At 37.5% G+C, this 22,974-nt stretch overlaps 2 protein-coding genes across 3 annotated transcripts in view; both read right to left on the minus strand.

The window, feature by feature from the left end:
* The window catches only part of LOC114052310 (von Willebrand factor A domain-containing protein 3A-like), a 64,776-nt gene extending 58,757 nt beyond the window's left edge, over positions 1-6,019 (minus strand). Inside the window, 2 exon segments of the mRNA XM_027874860.1 lie at positions 5,396-5,515; positions 5,955-6,019. Of these exon segments, the coding sequence (XP_027730661.1) occupies positions 5,396-5,515; positions 5,955-6,019 (185 nt within the window).
* Positions 6,020-21,616: 15,597 nt separating this feature from the next.
* The window catches only part of LOC114052318 (uncharacterized protein C16orf52 homolog B), a 72,598-nt gene continuing 71,240 nt past the window's right edge, over positions 21,617-22,974 (minus strand). For both annotated transcript variants that reach the window (XM_027874867.1, XM_027874866.1), the window contains one exon: positions 21,617-22,436. In XM_027874867.1, the coding sequence (XP_027730668.1) occupies positions 22,252-22,436 (185 nt within the window). In that variant the 3' untranslated portion in view covers positions 21,617-22,251. The remainder of the gene's footprint in view (positions 22,437-22,974) is intronic.

The raw sequence follows: 22,974 nt of genomic DNA on the forward strand, positions 1-22,974 counted from the left end.
TATATTTTTTAAAAAATGGTCCTTTGTTTTCATGGGAAGCTTGGGTCATTAAAAGCTTTTCAATTTCCCAAAGGCAATCCCAACTTGTTATCCATCTGTACTCTATGTCCCAGGTACACATAATAATGAACAAACTCTATTAAGCTGTCCATCCAAATGTATGTCATGATCTAGGGGTAGGCAATGGATGTATGTCATCCACTTGGTGTTTCATGTGAGACTGGTCAAACTTACCTCTTTTGACTGATTACTGACTACCCTGATCCAGGAGACTCTGCAGTTCCAAGGCTTAATGCAATAAACACAATGTTATCCATAAAGAGGAGCACCTAGAGGACCTCACCATCAACAGGAAGCCTGAGAGCTTGGTTCAGGAATTTGCATTTTATTCCCCAGGAGATGGGATTGGGAGTGAGGGTTATGATGGCAATGAGGTGTTAAGTTGAGGATGTCTCTGAACCTTTTGCCCATCAAGGATGTTCAGAAGTTACTCATTCAAAGAGTTCGTGTTAGAACTAGTCCTAACTCTCCCATGTTTGTTGAATTAAATGGAATAGAGTTCTGTAGTGGTAATCCTGCCTTGCCTTCCCTAACAGGGGTAAAGGGAAAACCCACCTGTCATGCTGAGGCCAGAGCTTCCAGAATCGACTAGTTACTATTCCCCTGCAATATAGATGAGCTTAAAATATCACTAGGGAATGTCTAATTAAAACTGTTGAACAGTTTAGCCATCTGCAGCCTCATATATACCAGAGATGTCATTGCTCTGCATTTGAGGCCCTTCAAGAAATGGCATGTGTAGATACGCGTAGATTTAGAGCTCCAGCTGTAAGTAGGTTAGAGATTTTCTGGTCCAACCCCTGTCTTTTTATATATACTGGGGTCTTCCCATTTCCTCATTCTTTCAACTCCCTAGAATTCTCTGTCTACCTCCAGGGGACTGTGTCGGAGCTGAGGTGGGGGCAGTTTAGGTCACATATGGACTAATTTCCTGAGAGTCTTCTAAATAACTGATAAGCTGATACCACTGAGTGCCATACTGTAAGTAAGGTGGATTTTGTTATTCTTTTTAGATAATAGTTTCCAGGATCCATGGCCAAAATAATCTCCAATTCCCAGGCTCATGGCTTGTAAACAGTTTCTACTGTGACTATGCAGTGAGATATAGGGATGACATAATATAATACTTATTATTTACTACACTTGTGCTGTGCTAGGTCGTGACGATATTGCTAAAGTTAACCTGTGAGCTTATTGTTGGCAAATTGCCTTCTTTGTGTGCTTCTCTATAAATCAAGAGAGCACTGGTCGGTGAGTGGGGATTTGGAGAATGCATAGGGAAATGCATGTGTGTCTGCCTCAACTGGCCCCCATTGAGGCTTGGGGGCATTTAGAGGAGTGCACAAGCTGGAATGCTGAGCCTGTCTTGATTGGCTCCCGTTGAGACGTAGGGGCTGTTGACTCCCCTTCTTGCCTGCTCCTGTGAGAAGGGTGATTAGGGGATCCCATGGGAGTTATTGCCCCCATTATCAGGAACCCATTGAGATAGAATAGTAAGAATAAATTATGTTTTAACCCTTCTGAAGCAGCCCAAAACCTCCAATGGTGGCTCCTGCCTAACAATTGGCATAGTTGGTGTTTCTTGTGGTCCACATACCCAGTAAAAAAAAAAGTCAGCTTTCAGCTGGCAGCTCTATTGGATACAGCCCTCTGAGTGACAGGATGTAAATTCATTGGTGGGTAATGGATGGCCCTTCTCTAACCTGAGTGATAGTAATGGGGGCTACTGATCCCTGTGTGGAATGTAAGACTTAACTAGCTGAGCTTTTTCTGGGGCCTCTGGCTACCTTTATCTTTGTGTGTTTCCTTCTTTTAGCATTGACCTTGTGAGCAATGAAAACTCTGAAGAGATTACAGCTCTGGCAGCTGGTGTCTTCACCTTCCCTGGCATCTGAGCAGCAGAATTTTTGGGAAATTTCCTAAGCACTGGCAAGAGTGGGCTGGCACCATGGGAAGTGCTGGCATTGGAGAGAGACCATCAAAGATGGCGGAGTAGGAGAAAGCAGTATAGTGCAGTTTTCCCTCACAACTAGGCCTACAAAGAGCACCAGACAGTCTTCATTGGGAAATCCAAGGAAAAAGCAGTATACAGAGACAAACAGAGGTCCGTGGGCAATGGGGAGGGCACAACTGCAGGTTTCCTGTTGGTCTGAGCCTGCTATCTTGATTACTCAGCTGCACCAGGCTGGAAACTGCCACCCTGAAACCCCACCTCTCTTGGAGCCACTCAGCTGCTTCTCTCTTCTGTTACTGCTCCTTGCCCAGTATATAGGTCTAGTACACAGCTGAAGGTAGCCTTGTTGTTCAGTAGTGTCTGACTCTTCAAGACCCCATTTGGGGTTTTCTTGGCAAAGATTCTGGAGTGGTTTGCCATTTCCTTTTCCAGCTTATGTTCCAGATGAGGAAACTGAGGCAAATAGGGTTAAGTGACTTGCCCAGGGTCACACAGCTAGGAAGTGCCTGAGGCAGGATTTGAATTCAGGAAGAGTCTTCCTGACTTCAGGCCCAGTACTCTTTGCACTATGGCGCCACCTAGCTGCCCTGAAGTTAGCCTTAGCCTAGGCACAAGTTGCTTCCTCAGTCTCAGGAAATCAAACAGGTGTGGCCAATGGATATTTCCACATACATAGTAGAATAGAAAAACTGCAGATCCTTTTTAGGTATTATTCAACATGTAACATTTAAAGCTCTCTTACTAGTCTGTGATTCTTTTTTGGCCTTCCTTTTGTTTTCTTCTGTACTTTAATAAAAAGATAATGGCATTTATTCATGTGAGGCAATCCAAAAACCAGTGCGGGGAAGCTCCATGGGCATTTGGGCAAAGATCAGCATAAGGAGAAACAGAAGCGATATTAGGCAAAGACCATCTGGACAGAATACAAAGAGAGAAGGAGACAGAGAAGATAAACTTTCTGTTAGAAATGTCAAGATCTTTTTTTCTTTTTCTTCTGGCAAGAGGCCTCTGGGGTGGAATGAAGGATAATCTTAGTGATTTTATATTCCAGAACTTTCCAAAGCAAGGCAAAAGCATGTTGAAGGTTTTCCCTTTGGCCAAGGGAAGGCTAAAGTAGTTTCTGTCTGGTGGGGGCTGGCAGGGTGTATACTGGTTCATATTGCCTTCTTCGTTTCTTTTACTCCACACAGCCTCAGATACTAGAGAGAAAGTCATTCCCACTGGGAGGAGAAGGGGAGTGGCTGGAGAAGAGAGACTCCACCCAAGAGTGGAGGCCATCCAAGCAGGAGCAGTTTAACTTTCTTCTCCAAACACCACACGCCCCTCCCCCTCCTATGTACATGCTGGAGACATAAGCTCTTCTGGAGTATAAACTCCTGAAGGGCAGGAACACTTTTGCCTCTGTGTCCCCAGTGCCTGGAACATAGTAGGTGATTAATAAATATCACTTAATTGATTAATCATCAATATAAGTGCTTTCTCCAGTGATGAAGATTGAAGCCAATTCACTCTCTCATGTCCTGAGCAATTCTTGTCCATGTCTTCCCATAACTAATCCAAACGGATTTCATTTAACATACTGGAATGGGGCCTTCCCCAGCTCTCTTGATATTGAATGGATACAAATGGAGTCTGTGGGCTGCCCATCAGTTTTGGCCCTCCTTTCTTTCTAGTCAAACCTGTCTTTATGTCTCTGATAACATCCTTCATGTTCCTCTTGTCCAATTCTTGATTGATATTATATTGTATCTTATTCACACCTACTATGTGGTTTTTCATTGTCCGTCAACTTTTATTCTTCAGAGAGACCACGAAAATCTGTGACTCATATACATACAGCATCAGAAGAATATTGTTTAAAAGAGGAGCTTTTGTTTCAGGGAGAAATTTGAGGTCACTAAAAGCATGGCAGAATTTCCTAAAGGCAATCTAGCCTGCTCTTCTTCTGGTCAGTTCTGGGACCAGCTTATTGTCCACGCATAGCATCTGTCCAAGACACATGTACTAAGGCCAAAATCTATGGATTGTCCATCCAACAGTATGATAGGACAGCAATAAAATCTAATGCAATCTTGGGTTTTATTAAGAGAACTGATAGTCCCATTGAACTCTGCTATGGTCAAACCATATGTGGAATAATTCATTCAGCTCTGGGCATCACATTTTAGAAAGGACGTTGACAAGATGGGAAGTGTCTAGAGCAGGACAGGATGCTGAAGGCCCTCACATTTATACCATATGAACATCAGTTGAAGAAACTGGGGAGGTTAATCCTGTAGAAGGGAGGACATGGAAGGGCAACTGTCTTTACAGGCATTCCTCATTGAAGGAAGTAGTAACTCAATGGGAAAGATGGAAAGACAAGAGGTTATATATAGTAAGAGAGGAATCTCAAAGATTTAGATCTTGACAGTGCTTTGCTCGTACTAGGTACTTCAAAAATGTGAACTGAACTGAATTAATTAATTTAGAACTGGAGCAATTTTGGGTAATGTGACTGTCCTTTATAGGTGACTGAGGTAGAGTGAAGTTGAGAATCAAAAAATCTGAGATAATAATAATAATAATGATAATAATAATAATAATAATGATAGCTAGCATTCATATAGAACCTACTATGTGCCAGGTCCTGTACCAAGCACTTTACAAATATCTCATTTGAAGATGAGAGAGTAACTAGAAAATCCATTTATATTCATGTTCAGTATGCAAATAAAATTTGCCTTCCTCTCTTAGAAAAACAAAACAAAAAATATGAAAAAATTTTGAATTTCATTCTATATTTCCATATTTATTTCCATCTTTGCAAATATCATGTCAATCAGCAGCAAACATTTATTAGGTGTATATCTATGTGAAAGACAGATATTGCTTGTCTAGGGGTGGGGAACCTGCTGCCTCGAGGCCACATGTGGCCCTGTAGGTCCTTAAGTGCAGCCCTTTGATTGAATCCAAACTTTGCAGAACAAATCCCCTTAATAAAAGGATTTGTTCTGTAAAACTTGGACTCAGTCAAAAGGTCGCACCCAAGGACCTAGAAGGCCACATGTAGCCTCGAGGCCACAGGTTCCCCACCCCTACATCTAGTCCCTTGGTCTGTACACATTTGGGAGGAATTATTGCTTCTCCCTCCTTTGGGTGCAATTCAAAGAATTCTGAACATAGATATTTTTCCCTGAGTCAGTTAGGTGTACCCTTCTCCCTGCTCCCACCTGTCCTAATGTTGCTCTGCCAAGCCCAACTTTCCAGATGTTCTAAGTTGAGATATATCATTTGGAAAGGTTCTTGGAGCAAAACCACCCTCCACCCACCACCAACCCCCTAAGGATATGATTTGTAACTATTTCTTCTTAGTTGTATAACTTAAGTATTTTTTTTATCAAGTCCTGGATCTGTTTGATGTCTGAAACCAATAATCTATTATCTGTTTTCTCAGGGCTTCCAGGGATAAACTACAAACTTACCTGCCTCTTAGGGCCTGCAGCAGTGTTTTCTTTCACACTATAAAACACAAATTCCATTTGGTCATTACTCATAATTCCAATTCACTGTTTTCTTAATTTAACCTATCTGTGCTCCACCACTACATCGAGGCCTCCAAATAATCGTTATTTCTTTTGAATAATCCTGAGGTTTTCTTGTCTCCTTTGTTTTTCTCCCAGTTATCCTCATGAAATCCTATTATGAATGAATCAGTCTCCAGGGTTTATGCCTCAGGGCCAGTTTATAGGGGAGACCTTTTCATAATGTGGTATCTTGGTAACCAGCCTCTCCCCCATATGGAGTCCAAGACACATTAGCCTTATATTAAATTTTGTTCCACATAGGATAGTATTATGGAAAAATTCCAGAGTACTTAACAAAAATGAAAATTATATCAATTCCCTTTTATAAGTAAATATTATTTTCATTTGGGAACCCAGGTAAGTTTGGTCCTTACCTAAGGTCTTCAGGAAATTTTTCATTATCTTTCATCTGGACTCCAATTCTGCTTTGTGTGGCCATTTTAGAATACTCCAAGATAGTTTCCTATGAAGGAAAATCAGCACATGGTGAATGTATTCTGCGGCAAACATTCTGAAACAAGGCATGGGGCATAGAACTTCTTTGGGTATCCTTAGTGTTCTTTTAAGAGTATTGTGGCAGGAGAAAAAACTAAATTCAATGCTGCAGAGCATTTTATTTTGGATTTCACATGAGGATGATAATATCTACTCACAGGTTTTTTTTTTTTAAATGAGAACAAAATCAGATTATGGACATGAAACTCTGAAAAATGTGAAGTGTCATAATAATGGGAGGTTTTAGTCAGGGCTGTGTTGGTAAATAACAATTGGCTATATGTGCGACCCACTTTTAAGTTTAATTTGAATTAATATTTTCTCCATCACTTTCATAATTCTAGATAATCAGAGAGACAATAAATCAAACACTGATTTGTAGCATTTGCTGATTTCTGAATTGTAAATGCTGATACTGAAAATTTAACAACAGACTCTCTCTGATCCTTCAAGGTAGCTCTAGCATACCCCTAATTTTAGTACTGAAAGATGCAGTTCCTGCCTTGAAAGAGCTAAAAATTACAGTTTAGCATGTGAAATATAAGCAGTGAAATTCTGTCATTTCAAAGTTCAGAAAGGGATAGGGGAGGAGGTATAGGCATCATTTAAAATGGTAGCTTTGAAAATAAGATCCTCAGTCTCAAAGTACACTTATGGCAGGAATTGGAAAGGGCAATGATATAGGATTGACTCTAAGCATAGGAGAAGGTGGGACATGTTTAGTTGATATGATGTCAAGGGTACCAAAAAATCACTTTGTCCAAAAATATCACTTCCCACTGCTCTTCAGTAAGTCTGAAAATTTGACCATTAATCACTCCTTTGGGTTAAGGCATTGACAGTCTTGGATACAATTCAAATATTACCTGGAAGGGTGAAACATTAAGCTATTAGTGGCCATTAACACTTTAGCCTTTACCTTAAATTCTTTTATTAGATTAGCTAACTTAAGAGCAAGACTCTGAAGGAATAGTTATATAAGACAGGGAAGATTTTATGAGGGCATGAGTTGGAAAGTAGGACAGAGAAGTCTAGAGCATGGAACACTTTTTCAGTCAAGCAGTTGAGTTTAGGAGGGGTCTTAGAAAGTCAAGGGATAGGAGTTTGGTGAAAGGGAGGAAAGGACGACCCACAATGCAAATGAAGAATCATTATAAACTAATGTTGGTCTTCTTGAAGCCTTGTTGAAGGCTCTTCTGGAGGTTAGGGGCCACAGAAGGCCTGAGAATGAGATCCAAGTGTCACAGCACTGGTTCAATTGAAAGTCATGTTCAGGGCAGTAGGAACTGAGAGTGGATTTGAGAAGAGGTACTCAGAAACTCAAATGGATCTGTGATCTCATGGATTTGGAAGTCCCCTCCAGTGAAGTAGATCAATGGTGTCAAAAGTGGGGGAAGGGGTGTCACTAAACCATACATAAGGATCCCTCTACAGGGTGGATATTGACTTACAAAACTACTTACCATTATCTACGTTCTATTATATTTTTATTTATTTTGTTAAATATTTCCTAATAACATTTTAATCTGGTTCAAGTCACACTCAGGAGTATTGAGGGGCCAGGGTACCTACTTGATATCTTTGGTGTACATTATAATAATAACAATAGCTAACATTTATACCACATTTTAAGGTTTGCAAAGCACTTTACAAAGTTATTTCTTTTGATTCTCACAACAATCCTGAGAGATAGAGGCTACTGTTATCCCCATTTTGCAGTTGAGGAAACTGAGGCAGAGATTTAAGTGTTGTCCCCATAATTGTCTGGGGCCACATTTAGTTGAACTTCTGTCTTACTGACTCCAGGTCAAATGCTTTATCCAGCATGCTGCCTGCCTGCTATTCCTATATGACTTGTTCATATCCTCCCATAACTTTGCCAAAGGGGTCCCCTCAAAAGTCTTTCCTCTATTTCTCCTGACAATTGCAAGAATACCAGTGGAGCACTTGAGCTGGCTACCTTTTAGTTATTACTCGACTTCTGATCAGCCCATCTTCTATTTCTAGCATACATTTCCTTTATTCCAGTTCTTCTCCATCATTGGATATATGTTGCAGTCTGTTCACACCCACGAACACATAAGAACTAATCATAACAAAAAAGGTTGGCTTCTTAAGTAGGTGGTTGCCTATCTTTATCCTATTGGCCTGTTATTCCACTGAAATTCCACTATTAGAGATTTTTGTGTCTTCAAGCACCTCCTCTTGAAATTCTGTTATTTCTGGAAAGGGTAATTCCTTAAATTATTATCAGCTAAGACCTTAGTTGACAAGCCCCTGAGAACAGCTTGGCATAATATAAAGAACTCTTGACTTGGGATCAGAATAAATGGGTTTGAATCTCAGCACTGCTAACTCAGTACCCATGTGGCCTTGGGACAAGTCATTCCTCTGATCCTCAGTTTCCTCATCTATAAAATCAGCGGGGGTTGAACTAGATGAAATCTTAGGCCTCTTCAATTTCTAATGTTCTGTGATTTTGGGATACCATTAAGTTGCTTTGTGAAAAAGGGTAACTTGAGAGCTGTGGAAAGACTCTCTGAAAGGCTAGGTGAGTAGTTCAGGCTTTCTAGACTAGACAATTATGCTGAGTTCTGGAAGACTGGTGATAAATTTATCCTTTGTCTTCTCTGATCTTTCTGAGAAATTTCCATCAGCTAGGACAAGAAAAACTCACTGGTCCAATCAGGAAATAGATGAATAAACTATCGCCCCAGTAATGATGATGATCTTCTGGACAAGAATTCTTGAAGGGGTGAATAAGGGTTCTATCCACTTGTCCAAGGGTATGGCTGGTCATTTTCCAGGCAGGCACTGATGCTTTTTCTGCTAGTGTCTTTGGGATTTTGGGATCCAGTGATGGCAGCTGAGGTAAGATGACACCAGCCTGCACAACCTCCTAGCCCGATATTCTTCCTTTAGTCTTCTGGTAAGGAGGACCCACAAAGTTGATATTCATACTCACCTACCACTTCCTCCTATCCTTGATCCTCAGTCTTCCATTTTTAGGAGAAATGTTTAAACCAAATGACTTTGGCTTCTGGTCACACTTCCTACTTTCTCCTTTACTCTTGTTGTAATCCGGTGGGGAGGTCTATGGGGATGTTATTCCATTCCCTAGGCAACAGACTGTACCACAATAAGACCGGGGGCAGGGGAAGGAGCAGTGGCAGGAGAAGACAGTTCTCAGAGTGATAGAAAAGGACATCAAATTTTTTTTAATAAATTAATTTATTTTGATTTATCAACAATCACTTCCATATGCTTTTGAGTTTAAAATTTTTCTTCCCTCCCTCTGCACAACCCTCCCCAAGACAGCGCACAATCTGATATAGGCTATACATACACATTTCTAGGACATCAAATTCTGATACAATTCCCTGAAATTTTAATGTCTCTCTACTTTCCCTCACCTGAATAATACCCAGGAAGCAGTGTTTTGTTTGATGCCTTGCTATTGTTATTTTTTTTACCCCAAGTATTTTTGTGTTAGGCAGAGAAAAATGGTTTAGTCCATGTAGAAATAGGTTCTTTATGTGTGGTGGCCTGGCTTGAACCTGTACTTGTTCACATTAGGTCAGGAATGGAGACTGTTTAGAAGATAAACGGGGAGTTGGGGTAGGGGTTCATATTAAAAATACAATTTCTTAGTGCAGTGGCTCCCTAGTGCCATTGCTTGCTTTACAAATACAGTGGGTAGGATTAGCACCTTTACCAGGCAAAATCATGGAACAGTGGGCTTGTCTTCAGCAGTGTTCTCTTGACAGGACCTCATGCTCCAACGTCCTTCCTTCCTCCTGCCTCCCAAAACTCGTATTCTCAGTGCTTCCACCTTAACTGTCTGTCTGAAGGGCAGTTCAAACCTTTAATGGGAAGGAAATCTCTTTGTGTGTGTGTGTGTGTGTGTGTGTGTGTTTTTGTTTTTGTTTTTACCTCTCAACTCTCTCTTCCTAGGTAATCTTATTCACTCCCACAGCTTCAACTACTGCTTCGTTGCAGATGACTTCTAAATCTAAACATTCAGTCCTTACTCCAGACCTACACCTCCAGCTACCTAAAGGACCATGTATTTGTATCTCTTCCTCCTTCCTCATCTCCCTATACACAGAATAAATGTTTGGAGACTGTGCCATACAACAGAAAGAACAATCGCATTTGGACCTATAGGATCTGACTTCAAATTTGGCTATACTATATACTACTCTCTGTGTGACTCTGGGAAATCAATTACACGAATTTTTTTTTTTTTTTTTGGTTAGGCAGTGGGGTTAGTGACTTGCCCAGGGTCACACAGCTAGTAAGTGTTTTGTGTGTGAGACTGGATTTGAACTCAGGTCCTCCTGAATCCAGGGCCGATGCTTCATTTTTTATTTTACTACTATGAGCTAGCTACCTTGTTAGAATGTTAGACAAAAATGAAACAGTCCTCGCCCTCTCATTCCATAATGTTAGACAACATGTACACATATGAGTACATGAAAAATAAACATATGCAAAATAAGTACAAGGTAATGTTGAGGTGAGAGGCAGCATGGAGTATTGGGCCTGGAGTCAGGAGACCTGAGTTTAAATCCAGTCTCAGATATTTACTACCTGTCTGACCCTGGGCAAGTCACTTAACCCTATTTGCCTCAGTTTCCTTGTCTGCAAAATGAACTAGAGAAGAAAATGGCCAACCACTCCAGTAGCTTTGCCAAAAAAATATCAAATGGGGTCATGAAGAGTCAGACATGATTGAACAACAGCAAAAAATGAATCCCTACTAGAATCCTAGTCTAGTAACTCTTAGTTCAGTACCTTCTTCTGCAACCAAAACATCGCTTTTTACATTCAATTTCTGAGCTTTTTAAATTATGTTTGAAAGCAAGCAGCTATTCATGGGAATAATGTGGTAGAGTGAAAAGAGCAATAAATTTGGGATCAGAGGACCAGAGTACTTACTACTTTGCGTGATCTTGGGCAAGTTACTTGGCCTACACAGGCCTCTGTCTCCTCATCTGTAAAATGATAGAGTTGGTCTAGATTAATAGTTCTCTAACTTATGCTCACCAAAAAGAGCCTTACACTCTTAAAAATTACTGAGAACCCCTTTGTACTCTTAAAAAATGAAGGCCCTAAAGAGCTTTTATTTGTGGGTTATATCTATCAATATTTACTATAGTAGACATTAAAACAGATACATTTTAAAAATGTTTATGAATTCATCTAAAACTAACAATAAAACTCATCATATGTTAGTGGAGGTAATTTTTTTAATGAAAAATAACTATATTTTCCAAAACAAAAAAAAATTGAGAAAAGCAGCATTGTTTTACGTATTTTTGTAAATCTCTTTAATATCTGGTTTAATAGGAGACAATTGGATTCTTATATCTGCTTCTGCATTCAGTTAGTTGCCATATGTTGTTTTAGTTGGAGCATATGAAGGAAATTCAGCTTTACGTGGATATGTAGTTGGAAAAGGGAGGAGTGTTTTTAAAAAATGCCTAATATTATTATGAAAAAAGTTTTGATCTTATGGACCCCTGAAAGGGTCTTGGGGACCCTCAAGGGTCCTCAGATCACACTTTGAGAACTGCTGGTTTAGATAAGTTCTAAGGTCTCTTCCAGGTATTAAATTATCCTATGATATTCCCTCAGGATACCTTTCTCAACACTGGCTCAGATAGAGTCAAAGAGATAGCAAAAACTTTAATCCCAAGCAGTCAAATAATCCTTGCATAGGCCCTCTAAGAAATCACCCCAGTGATAGCAACTAGTCAAGAGATGGGATTGTGATTCACTAACATGGTGGAAAGGAAAAGATATCAGAAAACAGGTAGTAGAGCATCATAAGAGAAAGTGCAATCCTTGAGTACTTGCAACTAGTCTGCTATCTGATAAGTGGTTAGCAAATGCCAATTGCTATATTAACATCCCTTGTTTCTCGTATTGACTAACCAGCTCTAAAATATTGTTTCAGGGAGGTCCAGACAGGCTGGCTATGGTCCTATGTCTTTTTCTGCATTAAAATGAAACAAAACCAATGATGAGAATTGTCATCTTCATTCTCTACTAGACCTCATGAAATGCTCTCTTGAAGTATTTGTTTATGTGAATGAAAAATGGACTGATGATTTTTGTGTTATCCCTCCCAGGTGTATTTGCATTTAAAAGAATCAATCAATTAATACTTATTTATTAAGTGCTTACTATCAGATACTGTGTTAAATGATGAAGATATAAAGAAAAAGCAAAAAGTCTTTGCCTTTAAGGACCTTTCTCCCCAATGACAAGACACCACAAATATAAATTAGAATGTACAAAATAACTATAGAGTAGATGGAAGGACAGAGAATGACCTCCTAAAGATGTTAGCTCTTAAAGTTTTAAGTAAAGCCAGAGATCCCAGGTGTCAATGCCTTAAATCCAAAAGAATTAACCTTTACATACTAGCAGTTTAGGGCAATACGAAAACCAAAAAAAGAAGATATTTTGGAGCAGGTGTTCTACCCAGCAATTTTCCAATTATGCTATATGACTCTCAAATTATAAACCTTATATTATGTTACTTCACGTGCCTCTGGGCAGAAAAACTGACTATAACTGGGGTCTAACTCATTATCTTGGGTTAAAAACTGTGTCATTCTGCTTCTTTCTTAGTTAAATCGGCTGACATACTGCAATATTTATTTCCCTTCTGAAAGAGAAGAGGGTATAGCACTTGCAAGATTCCCTTCCTTCAAGGAAGCCAAACTTTAAGTGATTGAGAGGTAAAGGATAATCTCAGAAAAGAGAGGATGAAACTGCTTCTCCCTATTCATGGTGGTAGTGAGGAATGGAACAGCATGGGGTGAAATGTATACAATGTCAGATTTTGTCCCTATATCAAGTGTTTGTTTTGTGTGTGTGTGTGTGTGTGTGTGTGTGTGTTTTGTTTTGGTTAAAAGGAAGGCAAGGTTCAGTTCAAATGTGGAGGGAAGACATTTACAAAAATTATTATTATATATTAACAGAAAATTTAAAAAAACTTCCCTTCCTTCCCACCTTCCTCCCTCCCTCCTTTTATTCTTCTCTTCCTCCCTTTTTTCTTCTCTCCTTTCCTTCCTTTCTTTTCTCCTTCCTTCCTTTTATCTTTCCTCCCTCTGACTGTCTTCTCCAAATTCTTCCTCTCACAACAACAACAAACAAAAACAAAAATAAATTGGGAAAATATTCTCATAAACTCAAGTCCCTGAAGGCTCCAAATTAGGATTCACAGATGCTGTCAGTCCCCACGACATCAAAGACAAAGGCATATCCAAACTCTTAAGTATTGCTGTTTATAAACCAGAATTCTTTTCTTTAAAGGCATTTTTCTCATAGAGAAATAATAGCAATATCTCACCTTTAAATATCACTTTACAGAGCATTTTTTCTCAAAACAATCCTGTGAGGTAGGTAGTGTGATTATATCTTCATTTTACAGATAAGAACTTCTACTTCAGTTATAAAAAGGCAGCCTCATGATGTCATTGAAAATGTGTTATTTTACCTAGAGGCTCCTTCTTTAGTTACAGCTTAGGAACACAATTACTTTCAATTCCATAATATGTGCTCAGAGCAGGGCAAAATTTTAACCTAAAAATTGATAGCAGTGAAATTTGGTAGATAGGTTAGGAAGAGAGATAAGTATGGGTGACACAAATCAGTTCATTAAAAAAAATCAATAGCTATGCTAGTATAAGGTTCAGTGGATGAAGAAGTTTAAACTATTGTCTAAAATTAGGTTTTGGATCACAGGTAGATTTTAATTAGTCACTGTTTTCTTTGGGGCAAAGTAACATGGAGAAAGAAGGAAACATGCATTTATTAAGCACTAGGTGCCAGGCACTAGGCTAAGCACTACAAATATTTCATTTGATCCTCACAACCCGAAGAGATAGGTGCTTTTACGACTCCCATTTTACTGTTGAGGCAACTGAGGAAGAAAAGTTATAACTCGCCCAGGGTTACATAGCTAGGAAATGTCTGAAGCTGGATTTGAACACAGGTATTCCTGACTCCAGGCCTGGCACTCTCTCCATTGCACCACCTACTTACCAATGATAAACATAAGTCAACAATTTTGTTAATTGTGTTTGCATTGTAATATAAAAGAAAGTAGCAGGAAAGAATGAGTTTCTATTTTTCTGATCTTGGTTTTTATTATTTTAGACAATTAATATTAAATATTTAAACCAAGTAGGACAGAATGACAGAATTGCACAGATTATTTATTTGATTCTTTCCTGACAGATGCCAAATGGAATTGATTTTATGGTGGCAAAAATTGGCAATACTTACCAAGGTGCTGTATTAAAATAGCCAATTGTGGATAACAGCATCTCAAAAAGATCAAGACCACAATTCCCTATTGTTAAGCAGAAACTGTTCAATTAAACTCATCTTGGCTGAGATCCAAACCTTTGCAAAACACAACACATCAGACGTAACAGTTTCAATACATCATAGAATCTGAGAGCATGAAGGAATTTCCAGACATCTAATGAAGATAAACAGACCGCATCTTCAGTTTTCTTTTTATTACTTTCTGAAATTCATATATGGAACACCATATATTGCTATATATTAATTATATAGTATTGTATGTAATATTAATAAATTTATAACTAAGTTAAACAATAAAGTTAACAGAAATGTCAATGCAACTGGCCCATCATTCAGCTTAATATGCACCAGCTCCGTCAAAAAATTTTGACTCTTAGCATACCATTTATAAAGGTATTCCAATGCCTCAAGGAAGGCTGCAATGGAACCATCTCATAGAAATGGATGGCTTTCTGAATCCTGGAGATCTCCAGAAAAGCAATTTTTCCTTTGTGGTCAAACTTTGAATTTATGGGCAGACTGCCCACAGAGAACTTTGAGGAGAACATAGTGAAGAGTTGCACAGGACGGGCAGACAGAGAGGAGTTATGATCTGCATCCCTGGAGGGATCTCCTGAATTGGTGAGATCACAGATCCATTTGAGGAACATGGAAGTATGTGGCAATGTGGAACAGTGGATATAGCCCTGGAGTCAGGAAGACCTGGGTTTATAGCTTCAATCTGATATATCTTTTTAAAATAATATAATGCAAAACAATTACTGATCTGCATCACTGATAGGCAGAAGGCATTTCCACACAGATGACCTCAAATGTTATTTTTTTTTTCTCGTGGGCATGGGACTCTAAATAATTTCTGCTCTGGGCAGAAATTAGTTTCTGGTTTCCTCAATGAGAAGGTGAGGGAATAGGGTTAGGCCCCTCCCAGCTTTAAAATCCTATTTAGTTTAGTGTAAATCTGTGGTTTATCTGGATCCTCTTATTCTGTGGCAGAATTATTAGAGTTTGTCATCAGTGTTTCTATAAGAATCTTCTGCATGCTTGAAATGGCTGTTTTGCACATTCCTTTCTGAGAAAATTGCAGTAATTTGAATAGACAATATACCATTATGCTTTCCCTTTTTTATACTCTGTATAAGCTTTACCTTTATTTTACTGCTGAGACCAAGAATAAGTACAAGTCAATTTCTGAGATTAAGAAGGAAACCCACACCCTCCTTACAGTCACCTTCACAATCACTGGCTAATAGATATCCAGAATAAGAGAATTTTTAAAATCAACATTTTTGCCTTTAAGTCCTATCATTTGTTATGTTTACCTCAATACTAAATCCAAGAGACACATCGTGAGAAACATTTAGAGAAGAAAACAAATTCTAAAACTAAAGCTCATTTCAAATCAGTAGAAGTGAGACTTCCAGTCAAGAGGGGGACATGAAAGACCACAGAAAAATCTAACTTTCCTACATAAGCCCCACCTGATATCTGAAAAGAATGTCAGAAAGACCAATGATAAAGAAAATCCAGTCCTTACAAAAAGACAGCTAGAATCAGTAGGAGCAAATAAGAGGTGTTGCATCCAGGAAGCCAGCTAAAAATCTGGGGAAAGAGGAAGAAAATGAAAAATGGGGAAAGGACTGTATCAGGAATGCTAGCAAGCTCACCTAAGTGATCCTGAAGGAAGCTGGTGCTTTAGACAGAGTGCTTACAAGCCAGTATACGTTCTAATAAGGACCGGAAGTTAGATCCAGGACCTAGCCTGTTAGGACAGAAGCAGTTGACAGATCTAGCTACTGTGAGTCACTATGAAAGGAGACAGAGCCTTCTGTAGAGTACTTACAGCCAAAGCAGGAACCAGGACCGAATCAGTGCCTGTATGAGGCTGCAGTGTCCTAAACCTGGCATGACCTCCAATGTATGACTAGAATCTGTGAGGGCCACAGCAATGGAAACTGGCATAGGCCAGAGCCTTCAAAGGACTGCCCAGCAGGTTGAGATTGAGGCACAGTGTGGGGCATCGTAACAGCCATCCTCTAGTTTAGCTGTGGTATCCATATTACAGAGGCAACAGGACCAAACAAGGCCTACCTGACCCAACAACTAAAAGCAGAGCTTCAAAAAAAAAAAAAAAAAAAAAAGGAAAAAAGATGACTTGGTCACAAGGACTCTAAGAATGCCTGGAAGAAATAAAGCAAGAGATAAATACATTATATATGAAATGAGAGTTTGGGAGAAAAAAAATGAAGGGAGAATAATAAATAGCATAGAATAAGAGATAGAAAACTTTACCCAAGTAATGAACTCCTTGAAAAATAGAATGGAACATGGTAAGTATTCTCAATGATGTACTAATGATTCTATGTGACAATAAATTATTTAAGAGCTAAGTCAAAAGGCTGGAAAAAAATTAAAGTATCAACAATAACTGACTTGGAAAAGGTCTGGACTGAGGAAAGATAATTTAAGAATCATCTGATTCCCTGAAACCAAGACTAAACAGAATACCAGGCCATCATATTCCAAGAAATCAATAAAACTGCCCAGATCTAGTAGACCCAAAAGACAAAGTAAAAATACAAATAATCTGCTAATCATCTCCTGAAGGAAACTGCAAATTGAAAACATCTAGGAAGGTCATGGCCAAAATCCAGAGCTTTCGAGTAAAAAAAAAAAAAATTTGCAAGCACAGAAGGTCAGAATTCAAATACCAAGGGGCCACAGCCAGGACTGTATAAGACCATGATACAATTAATATAAAGGAGAAGAAAAATCTCAAAATACAATCTTCTAAAAGGCAAAAGTAAAAGAATAACTTAATCTGCAAAACTCAAAATTCTTCAGAGGAAGAAATAAACTTTAAAAGGAGACTTTCAAATATTCTTGATGAAATAAACGATTGATGCTGAGTAGAAACTCAGACGTCAAAAGAAACCTTGAAAGGTGTGTGTGTATACATATAGAAAAGGCTAAACACTTAAGTGTTGTTCAGTTGTTCTAATTGTGTCTAACTCTTCGTGACCCTGGTAGATACTGGAGTGGTTTGCTATTTCCTTCTCTAGCTCATTTTACAGATGAGCTAACTGAGGCAACCAGGGTTAAGTGACTTGCCCAGGATCCCAAAAGTACTAAGAGTCTGAGGATGAATTTCAACTAAGGTCTTCCAGTGTACTATCTACTGTGCCACCTAGCTACCCTAAAACACCTAAGTAATTACATTCTATCGAGAGGAGAACAGACAAGTGCCCCTATTACCTTCAAGGGTCACAGAAGGGGGAGTTAAAGCAGATAAAACACAAGGCCTAGGTGTGATTTTGTTCTGTTTGGTTTTAAGAAAGGAAGAAAAGGGAGAGGAAAAGAAGCAGGCAGAGGAATTTGCTATCTCAAATAAATAGGGTATATAAGAATATGTAAACATGAAAAAAATTTCATGAACTTCATTCTTACATGAACTGAGCAAAGAATGGTTGAACACACACATAGAGTTTGGTATATGAATACTTTAAATTCAACAAGAAAATAGGCAGGAATAGGCAAAGGAGTTAGATGAATATTGAAGAGCAAAGTCAGGAAGGGGGCAGTCACAAGCAAAATAAACTTCACCTTTAAAGGGTTGCTCATAAAAAGGATTTAAAAGAGAAAAAAATGAAAGAAACAGATCAAGACCTGGGCTTAGTGATGAAATAAGGGATAGAAGAGTAGGAACCATTTTGATTATAGATTACTAGTGTTGATCAGATTCTCTTTCTCCCCTTCTTTTCTCTTTGTAAAGGAAATGGGGGTCAAAGAGAGGAAAAAGTTTAAGTCATGATAGAAATACACAATCAACAATCATAACAGTGAACATGAAGGAAATAAGCTCACAAAATGGAGCAGAATGGATTGCAATGCAGAATCCTAAAATATGTTGTATAAAAGCAGCACATTTGAAATGTAAAGATTCAGACAGTTAAAATGAACAGCTGGAAAAGAATTTATTATGCTTTAGATGAATTCAAATCAATTGAATCGGTTTTAGTTTGTTTAGTAGACAATTTATTTTGATAAACTTGCTCAATAACAAAAATACAAGTGAAGAAAATTATGTTCATTTTATACAGCTTGTATTAACAATCTGTTTTGAAATTATTAATTGAAAAATGTTATAACCAATTAAAAAACAATCCTTAATAAAGTTTGGGATAATATACAGACTTTGAGCACAAACTTTAAAATCTCTTGAGGTGATAACAACCATAAACTCTTTTGTAGGGAATTCTACCCCTGCAGACATTGTTTCCTTCATATATTTTTTATCCTTCAAAACTTTCCAGAAGGACAGCTTCCTGTTTTAAATTGTTACGGTATTTTTTCCTTTTATCTCTATGTACACATATACATATGTGTGTATGTGTGTGTGCGTGTGTGTGCGTGTTGTGTGTGTTTTGTATATTTATATTTTAACAGGGGAGAGGACAAGCAGATTCTGGAAAAAGCTATTTATGATAGTCATAAAAACTTATGACCAAAGAGTATTTTTTAACAAAGAAAAACAAATGCTACATGTGTTCTTCTGAGGAAGGCCACACCTTAAGATAAAACTGAGATAAAGCTTCTTGAAAGCTAAAGCACATTTACCACTTCTTTCCAGGGCCTTTCTTCTAAATCAGTAGGTGTAATGCTTGATACCAGGACTTCCATTTAACATAACATACTAAAGAATTTATTCACAGAATGTCAAATATTGATATCAAACCTTTGGGCAATAGAGTGAAAATCAATTAGGTGTTTTGGTCATCTAGAATGTAAGATAAGAGCTGTCCTTCAAAAACAAAAAAAAATAGAAAGTAGGTGGAGTCAAAGAAAATTACATAAACATATTAAAAACATAGAACATGGATTACCTTTGGAAAGAATCATACTGAAATAATTGTTTTTAATGAATTAAAGAGTTTAAATGTTTACAGATATTTAGGCGTGTTCAATAAGAACGTCCTAGAGTTTAAAACTAATTAAACTTTGTGCAAATAAAACCTATAAATAGTTTTCAGCAGATTTTACAGTGACACTCTTAGGTATGAAAAATGTACACAACTTTAAAAACAAAGTAACAGATAAAAGTTTGACAAATGATTGCACCATAAACAGTGTTTTATATACAGTTTACAAGATATGATTTTCTGCTATAAATTAATACTGTACTATATAGTACTTAATATAGTGAGTGACCTTATTAAAGGCAACTGCCAATAGTTGTCTCTTTTTTCACTTACAGGATTTATAGATTTCTTTATGTAAATGGTTTCATTTCCATGTTTGGACAAGAGTCCAAAGATTTGACTTCACACACTACTAGATGAAGTTGGGTTGCTTTGTTCCTGGGTTTAACAGCCAGTGGGTCTGGCCAGTGGATGTATTCAACTCATTGGTCATTCACACACTGGGTATTTTCCAAGATGATGAAATTAGAGACATTTTGATGGTTTAGATAACATATACTAAACAAAATCGTAAGACTTGTCATCTTACACATAATACCATTTTAAGTGATGGACATAAACAACTGGGGAAATTCTTAGCAGCCGAGAAACTCTCTCTCCCCATGCCCATGATCCAGTTAAAATATTTTGTGAAACTATTTACAATAAGATTGATCTTTTGGAAGAAGAAAAGCTCTTAGTCATATCATAAATTAATTTGAATCATACTTTGCTAACACTTTATTCAGTGGTATAACGGTTATATCCAAAGCTTCACTTCAAAGTGACCCATTTTATTTGAGGACCAACCAAATCTCAATTGGCATAGCAACCCAGCAAACAAATGTCCAGAGAACACGTCCAGTAATATTCTTAAAATTGGATACATATCATAATACTTTAGAAATTTTTTTTCTCTTAGAACTTTTGCTAAGGTAATGTCACTTTAGAAATGAAAAAAAAATTACTGTATAACATTTGGGGAATACTACACAGATATAATAATCCAAGAACACCCAAAACAAAAGTGAGCTGATATACTGGGGTTTATTTTAACACTAAAATGTTTCTTAACAGTGGAGGTATATGAATGGTGAATAGGTACATAGGAACTATGTAAAAGTTTTTGTTTTCTTATCTGACAAGGGAGCCAAGTAATTCCATGTATACTTCAAAATACAATGTGGCTTCCTGGAAAACTGCCCTCTGCAACAATTATTTAGGCATGTAACTCTTTTGACAGGTATATTTGGTTTGCCATTTCACTGTAAAGAACAAAGACTTGACTCTACTGCCAAAAAATGCCCTGATCTGCTACACAAAGGGGAGAATATCTATATTGTGTTAATTTTGAGGTGGGGGGCAATGAATTGAGGAAGCGAGAAAGGAAGGGAATTAGGTAAAGAGAGACACAACTATTTGTGGTTTAAGGTTTAGCTGAAGTGTCTCTTTTAGGAAGAAACTTAAGTTGTGGGTTTAGACAACCCTTAAAGTAAATGCACATTTTAAAATGTTAGCTTTTAGCAAACAAGGCATATAAAATAAAAAGATATTGCTCAAGTTTTTGATGAAGATGAATTAATAATGCTTAGAGGTGGAACAAATACAAATTCATTTTTTATGGAAGAATGAAGTTAGTATTTGTAAATGACCAAAATACTGCTGTCTATATTCACTAGTGAGCTTTGTATTTTTGTAGAGTTGCTGTGCTTAAACCTAGATCAATGCATTATTAATGTAACAGATAAAGCAAGTAGAAAAGAGAATCTCTGTACAACAGACAACAGCTGATAATAATTTAAATAGATTTCCCAAATTTGGGTTTGAAGTATGACATGATCTTGCCTTCTACCCTCATATACAAATAAATTAACCATACAAAGAATCTTTAGCTTAACTTAAAATTGCACCTAGAAAAGTATGGGATTATTTGTACCTATTACAAAAACCTGTTAAAATCAAGGGCTGCTACAAAGAATGAGGTAAACTGAAGACTCTCTCCACGCTGCGGCCTTCAGAGAAATGGCTTTTTTCTATTGAATTCTAGGTTTGCCCACCACAGTGTTTTGCTAGCAAAGCATTCCAAGTTCTCTTCCAGGAACTGTATAGGTATATATATGTATATAGACATATATACATACATACATACATATATATACACACACACACACACACATACACACACTGTATACTGCATCAGCAAAATATATATATATATATATTATATATATTTATATAAATATAAGGAAGTTTCCCTCCACCCCCAAAAGAACATATTTCTTAATATGTTTTCTTGTTGAATTTTTTTAAAACACAGAAAACGGAATTTAAGGGTTTTTTTCAACATATATTTTAGCAAACACATTTTGATCTATTGGCTTCTTGGTGCAGTAACGCAACAGCAATTCATTTGGGGGCCAAAGGTTTATCTTATCACATGGGAGTTTTGTACACTAATATCTTAGAAGTGAGGCCAGCCCCACTTGAACTTTTCTTGCAACCATCTGGTCCACCATTAGTTCATAAATACTTAAAAAAAATTAATCAGACAAAAACAGAATGGTACAGTCACTTAGGGCCATATGCTTTTCAGTATAAAGCATTCTTCTTCACTAGGTTGCTATCACAGTGCAGACCTGACTGCCTGAATATGCTCAGGAGATTTAGTCAATGTTGTCTGTATTTGGTTACGGAAAAGGCTCTCCATTTTAATCCAAAGTGCATAGTGAGAACGAGTCAACACATTTCTCTTTTCAGTAACAGATAGCTTCATCTAAGCATCCTCTTGAGAACGGGACTGCTCAGATGCCTTGCCTTGTCTTCCCCACCCTCCATCTTTCCCACAAAAGAAGTCAAGCAGTTAAGACATTCATCAGCCAGGTAAACAAACTTTGCCAGCAAATAGAAGTCCCACTATTGTAAAGAAAATTGATAAGACAAATAGTACATATGAAGATCCAACTACTGTATTGTTGGGCAGTTTATAAGGTTGACCTCCAACTTCATTGATGTAAAATCCTATTGGAAATATTAGGGCAGCCATACAGAAAAGGATCACTGTAAAAAAAAACCAAAAAATCATAAATTAGTGACATGGTTTGATGATTTGAAAAATAATGACAATTTGGCAAGAAGACATTTATGAAATCTGTGAAGTTTGATACAGAGGTGGGGAAATGAGCCAGGGATATCATTAACAATATCAATAGTAAATAAATATCCTGTTAAAAGATGGTTTATCATTATATTGGTTTGAATACACCTAGTCTCTTAAACATAACTATAAGGAGTAAAAGATTTATATAACATGGTAGTTAACCTTTAACACAGTGTTATTCCTATCTCCAACGTCTAAATTGTAAAGGGTTTTTATCACATTTGCTAAGTATTCCTTTGTTCTACTGAGGGTTCTGTTCCTGACTAATTCACTGGTTAAGATACCAACTTTATGTTTCTCTGACTGGATGCTCACCTTTGAAGCATGGACCTGAAGACAAAGTACAATGTAAAAAATTGGTGTTATTTTAATTTATTATAATGTTAAAAAGTATCAGAATATTTTAATACCACCTTTTAAATATCAATGTTCCTCTAG

The sequence above is a fragment of the Vombatus ursinus genome, unplaced genomic scaffold (genome assembly GCF_900497805.2).
Source record: "Vombatus ursinus unplaced genomic scaffold, bare-nosed wombat genome assembly UNPS02014807.1, whole genome shotgun sequence".
NCBI lineage: Eukaryota > Metazoa > Chordata > Mammalia > Diprotodontia > Vombatidae > Vombatus > Vombatus ursinus.